The sequence below is a fragment of the Oncorhynchus masou genome, chromosome 18 (assembly GCF_036934945.1).
Source record: "Oncorhynchus masou masou isolate Uvic2021 chromosome 18, UVic_Omas_1.1, whole genome shotgun sequence".
NCBI classification, from domain to species: domain Eukaryota; kingdom Metazoa; phylum Chordata; class Actinopteri; order Salmoniformes; family Salmonidae; genus Oncorhynchus; species Oncorhynchus masou.
This window is the reverse complement of record NC_088229.1, coordinates 30,800,566-30,816,963: the sequence shown is the minus strand read 5'-3', so window position 1 is coordinate 30,816,963 and position 16,398 is coordinate 30,800,566. Positions and strand designations below refer to the sequence as shown.

The window sequence follows — 16,398 nt, the reverse complement described above, 5'->3', positions numbered from 1 at the left end:
TTTCTTCATCACAGCTTAACCACATGCTGTTTAACTCAGTTGTGGTGCTGTGTGGTGAGGTAAACTAGTCAGAACGTCATACAAATCTGATCCATAATTATTGGCACAGTTGATAAAGATGAACAAAAATGACTGTATAAAATCAATACTACAAACACTGAGCTATTTTGCATGCAACAAAAAAAGGAAAATTATATTATTTTATACCAATGCAATTGTTCAGAGAAAGAGTTGTTGTTTAACAAGTAATATAAAAAATACAAAAATGTATAGTGTTTCCAGATCCTTGATGTCCTTCGTCTACCCTTATGGACTATGGTTTTCAATGGGGTCCAAGTCCAGAGACTGAGATGGCCATTTTACTGGACAATGAGCATTTCTTTGTGGAGTTTGATGTGTGCTTGGGGTTATCGTCTTGCTGGAAGATCCACTTGCGGCCAAGTGTCAGCCTCCTGGCAGAGGCAACCAGGTTTTTGGCTAAAATGTCCTGGTACTGGGTAAAATGTTTACTTGTTAAACAAAATCTCTTTCTCTGAGCAATTGTATTAGTATAAAATAATATCATTTCATTTACTTTTGGAGCATACAATATACTGTAGCTCAGTTTTTTGTATAATTTATTTTATACAGTCTTTTTGCTCATCATTATCAAGGGTGCCAATATTTATGGAACTGACTGTATGTGGTGTGTTCAATCAGCACATTCTCATGGTACATGGGCTTGGTTACAGGGCAAGGAGGATGTTTATGTGGTTGAATTAGGATATCAGGAAACAACTTTTTTCCCCCTTTTACATTTGCGACTGGAGAGATAATACACCATACTACTGTATCTTCACTGTGCTCAACTCTTTATTCAAGATAAACATGCATGACTGTATGTTTAAACACACCTGCACATTTGTTGTTTAATAGACGCCGTCCTGTTAGCACTGAGAACATTGGGAGGTTGTAGTGGTATTAGCACATGTACTTACTCGTAGTTCCCTAGGGGGCTGTATTCGTGTGTATTTGTGTGAGTGTGCGAGCGTGAGTGTGAGTGTGTGGGCATGTGCCCATATTGGTACATCCAATAGTGACAGAACCTTTAATCTTCCAAGAGCAGTTAAGGTGCTTCTGCTTTATAAAGCAGCATGTGTGTCAGTGTGTGTGTCAGTGTGTGTGTCAGTGTGTGTGTAAGAGTGTGAGTGCCCTTTGCAGCAACCAGTTTTGTAATCAGCTGTCGAAGTGGGCTCCAAGTCTTAGCTGTAGCCGAGTGGTAGCACTCTCCTCTAACCCTGGTCCACTCAGCCAGCCATACAGCCCTGTGATCCACAGCACAGCTGCAGTAAGGTGATGGAAGGACAGAGGGACACTCGCTAAACCTGGGCTTCACCACTACGCTAACTGGCACATGCATGCAAGTTGCATGCAGGTTGAGCGTATGTGTTTTTTTTGTGTGTGTGTGTGTGTGTGTGTGTGTGTATTGTGTTTGTTGCAACATATGTCTGCATATTTATTGATCGAGACCATTGTGATACTCTACTATAAAGGTAAGATAACCATCAGTCAGTTCTCTGATAATTTTGGTTGATGCAATGTTTTATGCTTGAGTAAGATCAATGTCGATTCAAATGCAATGAAATCATTGTTTTTGTTATGCATGTCATATGGGTATGAGATTTCTATATGTACTTAAACACCAATTTTATAGTTTATGTACACCTACAAAATGTGCATTAATACATCTTGCAGAGAAGGCTTGTGGTATTTCAAAAAAAGTATTATTTGTAATGATAATGCGTGATATATCATATGATGACAAAAACCCTAAATGTGTTTTAAATTGATCAGTTTACAACTGATCAGTATTGAACGTTTACATGGAAAAACAATCAATAGCGATTGTGAAACCCACATTGCTTCCTTTTGCTAACTATTTTATGATTGAACATTTCTGTAAATATAATTACATTGGAAATGAGTTCCAATGTAATTTAATTGTGTAAATTCATAGCGAGATCTCGTTTAATGATTAATGTTCTCGTTAAAATAAACTACTGTATCCATACATCCACTCCAGAATATTATATTATACAGTTATTCCAAATAACTAATTTCGGGAACTAATTTCAAATCCAAAGGAATTAGATTTTCTTACTGTAGTAGTTGACATCATTCAAACAGGAAATTATGAAAGAGGATGTTTAAAATAAATGTTGGAACATTAATTCAATGTAGCCCATCTTTATTGTCAACATTTGAATTATGCATTTACACTATAATGTTACTGCTACAATTACAGCAACATGTTCTGTCACTACACAGTACTTTGTGGGATAATAACACTGACTGGGTATGTGATTAACCCGTCATGTTGTGTTTTTAGCAGTTTGTGTGATTATTTGCTATTTTATTTGACCTCAGCCTACACAAACGTAACATTCTTTGAGAAGTATTTAAGCTGTCACATAATAAGATAACCAGGCCATACAGAATGCATGTGCTGACTCCAAGTAGCCCACCTTGCCATACAAATATGCCACGGATAATTCAAAACACCTGCAACATGTCTACATAACATGTCATCTAATGCCGTCAATGTGTTTCACGCCATGTGATACTGTAAAATGTTTGGTTTTGCAGTGAGTGCTGAGTGTGTCGTATTAGTGTGTATGACTGACTGTGGTACAGAGAGAGTGCTGAGTGGGTCGTATTAGTGTGTATGACTGACTGTGGTACAGAGAGAGTGCTGAGTGTGTCGTATTAGTGTGTATGACTGACTGTGGTACAGAGAGAGTGCTGGGTGGGTCGTATTAGTGTGTATGACTGACTGTGGTACAGAGAGAGTGCTGGGTGGGTCGTATTAGTGTGTATGACTGACTGTGGTACAGAGAGAGTGCTGGGTGGGTCGTATTAGTGTGTATGACTGACTGTGGTACAGAGAGAGTGCTGGGTGGGTCGTATTAGTGTGTATGACTGACTGTGGTACAGAGAGAGTGCTGGGTGGGTCGTATTAGTGTGTATGACTGACTGTGGTACAGAGAGAGTGCTGGGTGGGTCGTATTAGTGTGTATGACTGACTGTGGTACAGAGAGAGTGCTGGGTGGGTCGTATTAGTGTGTATGACTGACTGTGGTACAGAGAGAGTGCTGGGTGGGTCGTATTAGTGTGTATGACTGACTGTGGTACAGAGAGAGTGCTGGGTGGGTCGTATTAGTGTGTATGACTGACTGTGGTACAGAGAGAGTGCTGGGTGGGCCGGTGCTTCTCAGCTGAAACAGTCGACCGAGGTAGAGGGTCATGCATAAAGTTACAGTAGTAAGACTGGCTATGGATGGATCTCTTTTCTGGAGATTGCGATTGTGATTCACCCTTTATTAACGGTCAGATTCATTATTAGGAATGGCTCGATGTTGCCTTGGTACAGTATAATCTTGGTACAGTGCATTTGGAATGTATTCAGACCCTTTACTGAAATACCTTATTTACATAAGTATTCAGACCCTTTGCTATAAGACTCAAAATTGAGCTCAGGTGCATCCTGTTTCCATTTATAAACATTGAGATGTTTCTACGTCTTGACTGGAGACCACCTGTGGTAAACTTAATTGATTGGACATGATTTGGAAAGGCACACACCTGCCTATATAAGGTCACACAGTTGGCAGCGCATGTCAGAGGAAAAAACAAGTCATGAGATCAAAGGAATTATCCGTAGAGCTCCGAGACAGGACTATGTCGAGCCACATATCTGGGTACCAAAAAATGTCTGCAGCATTGAAGGTCCCCAAGAACACAGTGGCCTCCATCATTTTTAAATGGAAGAAGTTTGGAACCACCAAGACTCTTCCTAGAGCTGGCCACCCGGCCACACTGAGCAATTGGGGGAGAAGGGCAATGGTCAGAGAGGCGACCAAGAACCCGATGGTCACTCTGACAGAGCTCCAGAGATCCTCTGTGGAGATGAGAGAACCTTCTAGAAGGACAACCATCTCTGAAGCACTCCACCAACCAGGCCTTTACGGGAGAGTGGCCAGACGGAAGCCAATCCTCAGTAAAACAGCCCACTTGGAGTTTGCCAAAAGGCACCTAAAGGATTCTCAGACCATAAGAAACAAGATTCTCAGGTCTGATGAAACTAAGATTGAACTATTTGGGCTGAATGACAAGTGTCTCGTCTGGAGGAAACCTGGCACCATCCCTACGTGAAGCATTGTGGTGGCAGCATCATGCTGTGGGGATGTTTTTCAGAGGCAGGGACTGGGAGACTAGTCAGGATCGAGGGAAAGATGAATGGAGCAAAGTTCAGAGAGATCCTTGATGAAAACTTGCTCCAGAGCGCTCAGGACCTTAGACTGGGGCGAAGGTTCACCTTACAGCAGGACAATGACCCTAAGCACACACACAAGACAGCACAGGAGTAGCTTCAGGACAAGTCTCTGAATGTCCTTGAGTGACCCAGCTAGAGCCAGGATTGAACCCGATCAAAGATCTCTGGAGAGTCCTTAAAATATGCAGCAACGCTCTCCACCCGACCTGACAGAGCTTGAGTGGCTCTGCAGAGAAGAATGGGAGAAACTTCCCAAATACAGGTGTGACAAGCTTGATGCGTCATAGCCAAGAAGACTCGAGGCTGTAATCGCTGCCAAAGAACTGAGTAAAGGGTCTGAATACTTATGTAAATTTGATATCTGTGCTATTTATTTTAAATAAATGCTCTGTTATTATGGGGCGTTAAATAGATGTGTAGATTGATGATGGGAAAAAATTATTTAATGCATTTTAGAATGAGGCTGTAACGTAACAAAATGTGGAGAAAGTCAAGGGGTCTGAATTCTTTACAAATGCACTTTACGAATGCATCTCCAATAATTGTTTGTTGTGAATTGTGCATAGGCATTGGATCATTACATTCATTAACCCATGTCTCTCTGACTGTCAGATTTGAGACAGAGAAAGAGAGATGATCGAGCTGGGCCTTGCAGATGGCAGTCTGATCGATGAACTGATTGCGCTGACGGCTCAGAGCCTAAGCCACTTGGAGATCAAAGAGCACTTCAACATTATCAAGGAGATCGGCCGGGGGAAGTATGGCAAGGTTCTGCTGGTCACCCATCGCTGCAGGGGTAAGAAGCCAACTCATAGTTTAAAAGGCTGAAATACTAAGGGCTTTCCTTTGGTTCAATGACACAATAAAGTGTTTTATTGATTTCACATAGCTTGAAAAGTCTCAGAAACTTTTTGGTATCAAATTACCCTTAGAATTATTATTATTATTATTATTATATTTATTTAACCAGGTAGGCCAGTTGAGAACAAGTTCTCATTTACAACTGCGACCTGGCCAAGATAAAGCAAAGGAGTGCGACAAAAACAACAACACAGAGTTACACATGGTATAAACAAACGTACAGTCAATAACACAATATAAAAATCTACAGTGCCTTGCGAAAGTATTCGGCCCCCTTGAACTTTGCGACCTTTTGCCACATTTCAGGCTTCAAACAGAAAGATATAAAACTGTATTTTTTTGTGAAGAATCAACAACAAGTGGGACACAATCATGAAGTGGAACGACATTTATTGGATATTTCAAACTTTTTTAACAAATTAAAAACTGAAAAATTGGGCGTGCAAAATGATTCAGCCCCTTAGCTTTCAGTGCAGCAAACTCTCCAGAAGTTCAGTGAGGATCTCTGAATGATCCAATGTTGACCTAAATGACTAATGATGATAAATACAATCCACCTGTGTGTAATCAAGTCTCCGTATAAATGCACCTGCACTGTGATAGTCTCAGAGGTCCGTTAAAAGCGCAGAGAGCATCATGAAGAACAAGGAAAACACCAGGCAGGTCCGAGATACTGTTGTGAAGAAGTTTAAAGCCGGGTGTGGATACAAAAAGATTTCCCAAGCTTTAAACATCCCAAGGAGCACTGTGCAAGCGATAATATTGAAATGGAAGGAGTATCAGACCACTGCAAATCTACCAAGACCTGGCCGTCCCTCTAAACTTTCAGCTCATACAAGGAGAAGACTGATCAGAGATGCAGCCAAGAGGCCCATGATCACTCTGGATGAACTGCAGAGATCTACAGCTGAGGTGGGAGACTCTGTCCATAGGACAACAATCAGTTGTATATTGCACAAATCTGGCCTTTATGGAAGAATGGCAAGAAGAAAGCCATTTCTTAAAGATATCCATAAAAAGTGTTGTTTAAAGTTTGCCACAAGCCACCTGGGAGACACACCAAACATGTGGAAGAAGGTGCTCTGGTCAGATGAAACCAAAATTGAACTTTTTGGCAACAATGCAAAACGCCCTGAACACACCATACCCACTGTCAAACATGGTGGTGGCAGCATCATGGTTTGGGCCTGCTTTTCTTCAGCAGGGACAGGGAAGATGGTTAAAATTGATGGGAAGATGGATGGAGCCAAATACAGGACCATTCTGGAAGAAAACCTGGTGGAGTCTGCAAAAGACCTGAGACTGGGACGGAGATTTGTCTTCCAACAAGACAATGATCCAAAACATAAAGCAAAATCTACAAAAGAATGGTTCAAATATAGACATATCCAGGTGTTAGAATGGCCAAGTCAAAGTCCAGACCTGAATCCAATCGAGAATCTGTGGAAAGAACTGAAAACTGCTGTTCACAAATGCTCTCCATCCAACCTCACTGAGCTTGAGCTGTTTTGCAAGGAGGAATGGGAAAAAATTTCAGTCTCTCGATGTGCAAAACTGATAGAGACATACCCCAAGCGACTTACATCTGTAATCGCAGCAAAAGGTGGTGCTACAAAGTATTAACTTAAGGGGGCTGAATAATTTTGCACCCCCAATTGTTCAGTTTTTGATTTGTTAAAAAAGTTTGAAATATCCAATAAATGTCGTTCCACTTCATGATTGTGTCCCACTTGTTGTTGATTCTTCACAAAAAAATTCAGTTTTATATCTTTATGTTTGAAGCCTGAAATGTGGCAAAAGGTCGCAAAGTTCAAGGGGGCCGAATACTTTCGCAAGGCACTGTATATACAGTGTGTGCAAATGTAGTAAGATTAAGAAGGTAAGGCAATAAATAGGCCATAGTGGCAAAATAATTACAATTTAGCATTGACACTGGAGTGATAGATGTGCAGATGGTGATGTGCAAGTAGAGATTCTGGGGTGCAAAATAGCAAAAATAAATATTATATGGGGATGAGGTAATTGGGGCTATTTACAGATGGGCTGTGTACATGTGCAGTGATTGGTAAGCTGCTCTGACAGCTGATGCTTAATGTTAGTGAGGGAGATATGTCTCCATCTTCAGCAATTTTTGCAATTCGTTCCAGTCATTGGCAGCAGAGAACTGGAAGGAAAGGCGGCCAAAGGCGGAGTTGGTTTTGGGGATGACCAGTGAAATATACCTTCTGCAGCACGTGCTATGGGTGGGTGTTGCTATGGTGAACTAAAAGAAAGCGTGGCTTACCTAGCAAAGACTGGAGCCAGTGGGTTTGGTGACGAATATGTAGCGAGGACCAGCCATAGCATACAGGTCACAGTGGTGGGTGGTACATGGGGCTTTGGTGACAAAATGGATGGCACTGTGATAGACTACATCTAATTTGCTGAGTAGAGTGTTGGAGGCTATTTTGTAGATGATATAGCCGAAGTCAAGGATCAGTAGGGTAGCCAGTTTTACAAGGGTACGTTTGGCAGCATGAGTGAAAGAGGCTTTGTTGCGAAATAGAAAGCCAATTCTAGATTTAATTTTGGATTGGAGATGCTTAATATGAGTCTGGAAGGAGAGTTTACAGTCTAACCAGACATGTAGGTACTGTATTTGTAGTTGTCCACATATTCTAAGTCAGAACCGTCCAGAGTAGTGATGCTAGTTGGGCAGGCGGGTGAAGGCAGCGATCGGTTGAAGATTATGCATTTAGTTTTACTAGCATTTAAGAGCAGTTGGAGGTCACGGGGGGAGTGGTGTATGGCATTGAAGCTCGTCTGGAGGTTTGTTAACACAGTGTCCAAAGAAGGGCCAGAAGTATACAGAATGGTGTTGTCTGCGTAGAGGTGGATTAGAGAATCACCAGCAGCAAGAGCGAAATCATTGATATATAGAGAGAAAAGAGTCAGCCTGAGAAATGAACCCTGTGGCACCCCCATAGAGCCTGCCAGAGGTCCGGACAAGAGGCCCTCCAATTTGACACACTGAACTCTATCTGAGAAGCAGTTGGTGAACCAGGCGATGCAGTCATTTGAGAAACCAAGGCTGTTACGTCTGCTGATAAGAATGTGGTGATTGACAGAGTCGAAAGCCTGGGCCAGGTTAATGAAGACGGCTGCACAGCTCTGTCTTTTATCGATGTCGGTTATGATATCGTTTAAGACATTGAGCATGGCAGAAGTGCACCCATGAACAGCTCGGAAACCAGATTGCATAGCCGAGAAGGTACGGTGGGATTCTAAATGGTTGGTAATCTGTTTGTTAACTTGGCTTTCTAAGACTTTAAAAAGGCAGGGCAGGATGGATATAAGTCTACAACAGTTTGGGTTTAGAGTGTCTACCCCTTTGAAGAGGGGATGACCGCGGCCGCTTTCCAATCTTTAGGGATCTCAGACAATACAAACGAGAGGTTGAACAGGCTAGTAATAGGGGTTGCAACAATTGCGGCAGATAATTTTAGAAAGAGAGGGTCCAGATTGTCTAGCCCAACAGATTTGTAGGGGTCCAGATTTTGCAGCTCTTTCAGAACATCAGCTATCTGGATTTGGGTGAAGGAGAAGCAGGGGAGGGGGGCTTGGGCAAGTTGCTGCGAGGGGTGCAGAGCTGTTGGCCAAGGTTGTGTGGTAGCCATTTGGAAAGCATGGCCAGCCGTAGAAAAATGCTTATTGAAATTCTCGATTATCATGTATTTATTGGTGGCGACAGTATTTCCTAGCCTCAGTGCAATGGGCAGCTGGGAGGAGGTGCTCTTACTCTCCATGGACTTTACAGTGTCCCAAAACTTTTTGGAATTTGTGCTACAAGATGAAAATGCTAGCCTTTGCTTTCCTAACTGCCTGTGTATATTGGTTGCAACTTCCCTGTTGCATTTCACGGGGGCTATTCAATGCTAATGAAGTACGCCACAGGATGTTTTTGTGCTGGTCAAGGGCAGGCAAGTCTGGAGAGAACTAAGGGCTATATTTGTTCTTAGTTCTACATTTTTTTTTAATGTGGCATGCCTATTTAAGATGGTGAGGAAGGCACTTTTAAAGACTAACCAGGGTACCCGGGCCAGGTTGATTAGAAAGGCCTCCTCGCTGAAGTGTTTTAGGGAGCGTTTGACAGTGAGGGGTGGTTGTTTGATCGCGGACCCATCACGGACGCAGGCAATGAGGCAGTGATCGCTGAAATCCTGGTTGAAGACAGCAGAGGTGTATTTAGAGGGCAGGTTGGTCAGAATGATATCTATGAGGGTGCCCATGTTACCGGATTTGGGGTTGTACCTGGTAGGTTCCATGATAATTTGTGTGAGATTGACTCAGCAAAAAAAGAAATGTCCCTTTTTCAGGACCCTGTCTTTCAAAGATAATCCAAATGACTTCACAGATCTTCATTGTTAAGGGTTTAAACACTGTTTCACATGCTTGTTCAATGAACCATAAACAATTAATGAACATGCACCCGTGAAACAGTCGTTAAGACTCTAACAGCTTGCAGATGGTAGGCAATTAAGGTCATATTTATGAACACTTAGGACACTAAAGAGGCCTTTCTACTGACTCTGAAAACACCAGAAGAAAGATGCCCAGGGTCCCTGCTCATCTGCTTGAACATGCCTTAGGCATGCTGCAAGGAGGCATGAGGACTGAAGATGTGGCCAGGGCAATAAATTGCAATGTCCGTACTGTGAGACGCCTAAGACATTTACATTACATTTAAGTTATTTAGCAGACGCTCTTATCCAGAGCGACTTACAAATTGGTGAATTCACCTTCTGACATCAGTGGAACAGCCACTTTACAATAGTGCATCTAAATCATTTAAGGGGGGGGTGAGAAGGATTACTTTATCCTATCCTAGGTATTCCTTGAAGAGGTGGGGTTTCAGGTGTCTCCGGAAGATGGTGATTGACTCCGCTGTCCTGGCGTCGTGAGGGAGTTTGTTCCACCATTGGGGGCCAGAGCAGCGAACAGTTTTGACTGGGCTGAGCGGGAACTGTACTTCCTCAGTGGTAGGGAGGCGAGCAGGCCAGAGGTGGAAGAACGCAGTGCCCTTGTTTGGGTGTAGGGCCTGATCAGAGCCTGGAGGTACTGCGGTGCCGTTCCCCTCACAGCTCCGTAGGCAAGCACCATGGTCTTGTAGCGGATGCGAGCTTCAACTGGAAGCCAGTGGAGAGAGCGGAGGAGCGGGGTGACGTGAGAGAACTTGGGAAGGTTGAACACCAGACGGGCTGCGGCGTTCTGGATGAGTTGTAGGGGTTTAATGGCACAGGCAGGGAGCCCAGCCAACAGCGAGTTGCAGTAATCCAGACGGTGAGATGACAAGTGCCTGGATTAGGACCTGCGCCGTTCCTGTGTGAAGCAGGGTCTGCCCTGAACAGGATGTTGTAGAGCATGAAAATAAGAATGTGTTCTTAACTGACCTTGCAGGAACGGGCCACCGCCTTAAATGTATGTTAGTTGAACCTACAACGACAGGGTGTTGTCCAGGATCACGCCAAGGTTCTTAGCGCTCTGGGAGGAGGACACAATGGAGTTGTCAACCGTGATGGCGAGATCATGGAACGGGCAGTCCTTCCCCGGGAGGAAGAGCAGCTCCGTCTTGCCGAGGTTCAGCTTGAGGTGGTGATCCATCATCCACACTGATATGTCTGCCAGACATGCAGAGATGCGATTCGCCACCTGGTCATCAGAAGGGGGAAAGGAGAAGATTAATTGTGTGTCGTCTGCATAGCAATGATAGGAGAGACCATGTGAGGTTATGACAGAGCCATAGGGAGACAGGACGGACAGCTGATCGTTCTCGCAGTGGCAGACCACGGGTAACAACACATGCACAGGATCGGTACATCCGAAGATCACATGGGGTCTATAGCAAGCGGAAACATTGAGAGACTTAATTCTGGAAAGGTGTATTTTTAAAAGTAGAAGCTTGAACTGTTTGGACACAGACCTGGATAGCATGACAGAACTCTGCAGGCTATCTCTGCAGTAGATTGCGACCCCGCCCACTTCGGCAGTTCTATGTTGGAGGAAAATGTTGTAGTTGGGGATGGAAATTTCGGAATTTTTGGTGGCCTTCCTAAGCCAGGATTCAGACACAGCTAGGACATCAGGGTTGGCGGAGTGTGCTAAGGCAGTGAAACAAATAAAGGGAGGAGGCTTTTGATGTTAACATACATGAAACCAAGGCTTTTACAATTACAGAAGTCAACAAATGATAGTGCCTGGGGAATAGGTGTGGTACTGGGGTCTACAGGGCTTGGCTTAACCTCTACATCACCAGAGGAACAGAGGAGGTGTAGGATAATGGTACGGCTAAAGGCTATAAGAACTGGTTGTCTAGTGCATTGGGAACAGATAATAAAAGGAGCAGATTTCTGGGTGTGGTAGAATACAGTAGATTCAGGGCATGATGTACAGACAAGGGCATGGTAGGATGTGAGTACAGTGGAGGTACACCTAGGCGTTGAGTGACAATGAGAGAGGTTTCGTCTCTGGTGGGACCAGTTTAGCCAGTTGAGGTCTTAGCGTGTGTGGGGGGTGGGACAACAGAGCTATCTAAGGCAAGGTGACCAGGACTGAGGGCTCTACAGTGAAATAAAACAGTAAGGACAAGCCTAGACAGCAGTAGACAATGCATATTGATTTTAGAGAGGCATATTGACATTAGAAAGAGGCATAAAGCAGTTACAGATGTTGATCAGGAGAGCTAAGACAACAATGGGTAAATTTTTATTTTACTAGGCAAGTCAGTTAAGAACAAATTCTTATTTTCAATGACGGCCTGGGAACAGTTAACTGCCTGTTCAGGGGCAGAACGACAGATTTGTACCTTGTCAGCTCGGGGGTTTGAAGTCACAACCTTCCGGTTACTAGTCCAACGCTCTAACCACTAGGCTACCCTGCCACCCCAGATTGAGGCTGGGGCCGACAGATAAACAAAATTAGGTACTGTCTTATTGAAACTGTCCAGGGGGCATCAGCTGTGTAGACGAGTGATCATAGGGTCCAAAGAATAGCAATATTGGCAAAAGAGATATTGTAGCCCAAGAATTAGCTAGATAAGACAAACAAACACAACACACGACCGACTGCTACGTCATCTTGGAACAGCAAATTTCATAGAGTACTGCCAATACTGGATCTAATGCGGCTGCTAATATCATTTATACCGTCTGCTATCTCTTGTGTTTTCTGGTCATAAACATCTCTTATGGTCATAACATTTTGCCAAGTTGTTATAAAACATAACAAATAGGAATGTTTTACAGGAACACCGATGGCTCTTAAAGTGATGCCAAAAGCCTCCACCAAGCTCCAGGGATTCTTACGGGAGTACTGCATCTCCTTGCACCTATCCTGCCACCCCTGCATCGTAGGTCTCTTCGGAATCGCCTTTCAATCTAATGAGCACTATGGCTTTGCCCAGGAGCTTGTTATTGGGAGGGACCTTTTTGCTGTCATCCAACCAAAAGTACGATTGTGTTTGAGTTTGATATAGTAAAACTGTGACCTAAGTACAAAGTGTTTTAGAATTCAATCAAGAGGATGGGGGAATATTGTCAATCTATACCATTTTGAGTGTCCATGAGTGCAATGTGCTGTTAAAATGGTCCAAATGTACAGTCTTCTAATTCACCTTAGACAAGTCTCAGTGACCACAAAGCCTTAACAGTTTCCAATCCTCTGCTCCCAGGTGGGAATCCCAGAGAGTGCAGTGAAGCGCTGCGTCCTGCAGATTGCCAGTGCGCTGGAGTTCATCCACGAGCACGGCCTGGTCCACCGCGACATCAAACCTGAGAACATCCTGCTGCTGGACAGCCACTGCTGCCGGGTAAAGCTGGCTGACTTCGGCCTGGCTCAGACGAGAGGCACTCTGATTCGCTTCATCTCCGGCACGCTGCCCTACATGGCCCCAGAGCTGTGTGCCGTTGCCCTGGAGGAGGGCCAGAAGGAGGTGACGGCGCCCCCGCTCAGCGTGGAACCCAGCCTGGACACCTGGGCCTTCGGAGTGGTCATCTTTTGCATCCTCACCGGCTACTTCCCCTGGGAGCGCTGTGTGACCTCAGATGACTTCTACCAGGAGTTTGCTGATTGGTGCCAGGCACCCACCGTGGAGGAAGTTCCACCCTTGTGGAAGAGATTCACCCCGGCTGCCATGGAAATGTTCAGCAGGCTGTTGGAGCTCAATGCTAACATCAGATGCACAGTAGGGGAGGTCAGGTCCTATGTGGAAAAGGACTGGTTGATGCCGACGCTAGTGGACACAAACGGACTGCAACCGGAGAATGGCAAGGTCAGTGCCACCTGCTCCACCCCTAGTGTGTGTAGGAGTAGTCCTGTCCACCAGGAGGTGGAGTAAATGTCTTCAGTGGAATGGTGTCTGAGGTATCTGTGTACACCTCCAGCTCATGGTATCAACTATCCAATTTACAGGGAGCAAGCACAAGGTGTGCATTCGACCCCACTCTTACCATGCACTGATAGGTAGGGTAACTGAATTCTACTCAACGTCAGTCCAGAGAGCCACACAAGGGGAAAAAGCTCTGATAGGATACGAGTGTACTGTAAAAGCAGCACTATTTGAGTGTGAGTGAGCTCATACTATTCTGTGTGTATGTACACAATATTGGTAACCTGATAAATTTAGCAATGTTACAAAATAGTTTGTATCTACTGTAGCACAGGAGCAGCTTATGCTATATTGTGTGTAACTACACAACGTTGGTGACCTGAGAAATATACTGTAACATAGAACTTGTACCTAGCAGCTATTGTCAGAACAATGCGTTTTATTCTGTGTTTTACAATCTCTCACTGCACAGAAGACAAGCATTATAATAATTTCATAGAGGGAGAGTGTGCACTGTGCGTTCAAGCTGGCTTAGTGGCAGTGTTCACTTTGGCAGTGCTCAATGTTCTCTCAAATGTTTTTGTAGTGTGTCACACTGTACAGGCTGTTCCGTGATTGAGGCTACCTCAGTTTGTCTATTTCTGTGGATACTCTCATTGTTCATGAAAGATTCATGTTCAAATATAGACATACAGAAAATACATTAACTGTATAATGAATGTAATGTAATAGACTGAATATGAAATGGGTATGGGTAAATATCCAGAGTGTAATTTTTAGGTATTCCACAACTGACCCCAGAAAATGACTGTCACACTGAAAGCTGTTTCAAGTTCACATAGTTTCAAATCAACTTAATTTAAAGCAAAGGCAACAAATTGGGAGCTGCTGTATAACAATTAACTCTGTCTCCCTAAATAGAAATTGAAGTTCAAATCATCCTTTTTGTGCACTGTAAAAAAAGAAAAAGGTTGTTTTTACGGTATCTTATTGGCAAACAGGTACAGTATGTTACCGTAAATACCGTAAACTTTACAGTAGTGTACTGTTAAACCAAAGCTTCTTTGAAATTTATGGTAACATATTGTAACTTTGTTTTTTTCAAATCAAGTACATAATTATTGTGTATAGGTTGCACATAAAGTTTTTGACACAGTGTTTGAGTATGCCTTTTGGTATGAACAAATAAACATAATCCATCTCTTCTGTCTGCTTCTTTTCATCCACTCTCGAGGGCATATCATATTTCCTTCTTTGAAGCTCCGTCCATAACCTAAGTGATTCATAGTCGCACCTCTCTCCCTCTCCTAACACAACCCTCACTCCTCACCACTCACCCTCTCCTGCCACAACCTTCACCCTTCACCACTCTCCCTCTCCTACCACTCCCTCACCCCTCACCTCTCTCCCTCTCCTCACCTCTCTTCCTCTCCTACCACAACCCTCGCCCCACACCACTCTCCATCTCCTACCACCCTCTCTCCCATTCTCCCTCTCCACCACTTCCCCCTCACCTCTCTCCCTCTCCTACCATTCCCTCACCGCTCAACTCTCACCTCTCTTCCTCTCCTACCACAACCCTCACCCCTCACCACTCTCCATCTCCTACCACTACCTCACCTCTCACCACTCTCCCTCTACTAGCACTCCCTCACCCCTCACCACTCTCCCTCTCCTACCACAACCCTCACTCCTCACCTCTCTTCCTCTCCTACCACAACCCTCACTCCTCACCACTCTCTCTCTCCTACCACTCCCTCACCCCTCACCTCTCTCCCTCTCCTACCACTCCCTCACCGCTCAACTCTCTCCCTCTTTTACCAAATTTTATAAAATAAAATGCTCTTTGTCACAAGCTTCGTAAAACAATAGGTGTAGACTAACAGTGAAATGCTTACTTACGGGCCCTTCCCAACACTGCAAGAGTAAGAAAATAGAGAAATAATAGAAAAGAAAAACACACATGTGCAGGGGTATGAGGTAATTAAGGTAGATATGTACATATAACTAGGAATAAAGTGATAGGCAATAAACAGTAGCAGCAACATATGTGATGAGTCAATGCAAAAAAATAGCTATTTGGTTAGCTATTTAACTAACTTTATAGTCTTATGTCTTGAGGGTAGAAGCTGTTCAGGGTCCTGTTGGTTCCTGAATAGGTATCCTGGTAATCTGTTTGGCCTTGTGAATGTTAACCTGTTTAAAGGTCTTATTCACATAGGCCATGGAGAGAGTGATCACACAGTCGCCTGGAACAGCTGGTGCTCTCATGGTTCATTGTTGCTTGCCTAGAAGGCATTATTAAGTTTGTCTGGAAGGCTCGCTTCACTGGTTAGCTCTCGACTGGGTTTCCTTTTGTAATCTGTGATTGCAAGCCTGCCACATCTGACGAGCATCAGAGTAGGATTCAATCTTAGTCCTGTATTGACGCTTTGCCTGTTTGATGGTGCGTAGTGGCATTTTTTTATAAGGGTACAGATAAGTGTCTCGCTCCTTGAAAGTGGCAGCTCTAGCCTTTAGATCAGAGCAGATTTTTCCTGTAATCCATGGCTTCTGGTTGGGATCTGTACGTACGGTCACTGTGGGGACAAAGTCATCGATGCACTTATCAGCCAGTGACTGATGTGGTAAACCCCTCAATGCCATCGGATGAATCCCGGAAGATATTTCAGTCTGTAGCAAACTAGTCATGTAGCTTAGCATCCGCTTCATCGGACCACTTAAACTTTTACTTCCTGTTTGAATTTTTGCTTGTAAGCAGGAATCAGGAGGATAGAGTTATGGTCAGATTTGCCAAATGGAGGGCGAGGGAGAGCTTTGTATGTGTTTCTGTGTGTGGCGTAAAGGTGATCTAGAGTTTTTT

The 16,398-nt window shown here is 44.0% G+C and overlaps 1 protein-coding gene across 1 annotated transcript; it reads left to right on the top strand.

The window, feature by feature from the left end:
* Positions 1-1,174: 1,174 nt before the first annotated feature.
* On the top strand, positions 1,175-14,699 carry si:dkey-8e10.3 (serine/threonine-protein kinase SBK1). Its single transcript, XM_064921819.1, has 4 exons — positions 1,175-1,332; positions 4,925-5,108; positions 12,454-12,656; positions 12,879-14,699. Exons 2-4 carry the CDS (start codon positions 4,946-4,948, stop codon positions 13,542-13,544), a joined length of 1,032 nt encoding a protein of 343 aa, XP_064777891.1. The 5' UTR covers positions 1,175-1,332; positions 4,925-4,945; the 3' UTR covers positions 13,545-14,699.
* The last annotated feature ends 1,699 nt before the right edge of the window (positions 14,700-16,398 follow it).

Excerpts from the sequence above, each read along its gene's own strand:
- si:dkey-8e10.3 (XM_064921819.1), top strand. The coding sequence starts at position 4,946 with ATGATCGAGCTGGGCCTTGCAGATGGCAGTCTGATCGATGAACTGATT. Across the intron at positions 5,109-12,453 it reads GGTCACCCATCGCTGCAGGG|GAACACCGATGGCTCTTAAA; the intron begins GTAAGAAGCCAA and ends AATGTTTTACAG. Across the intron at positions 12,657-12,878 it reads TTGCTGTCATCCAACCAAAA|GTGGGAATCCCAGAGAGTGC; the intron begins GTACGATTGTGT and ends CTCTGCTCCCAG.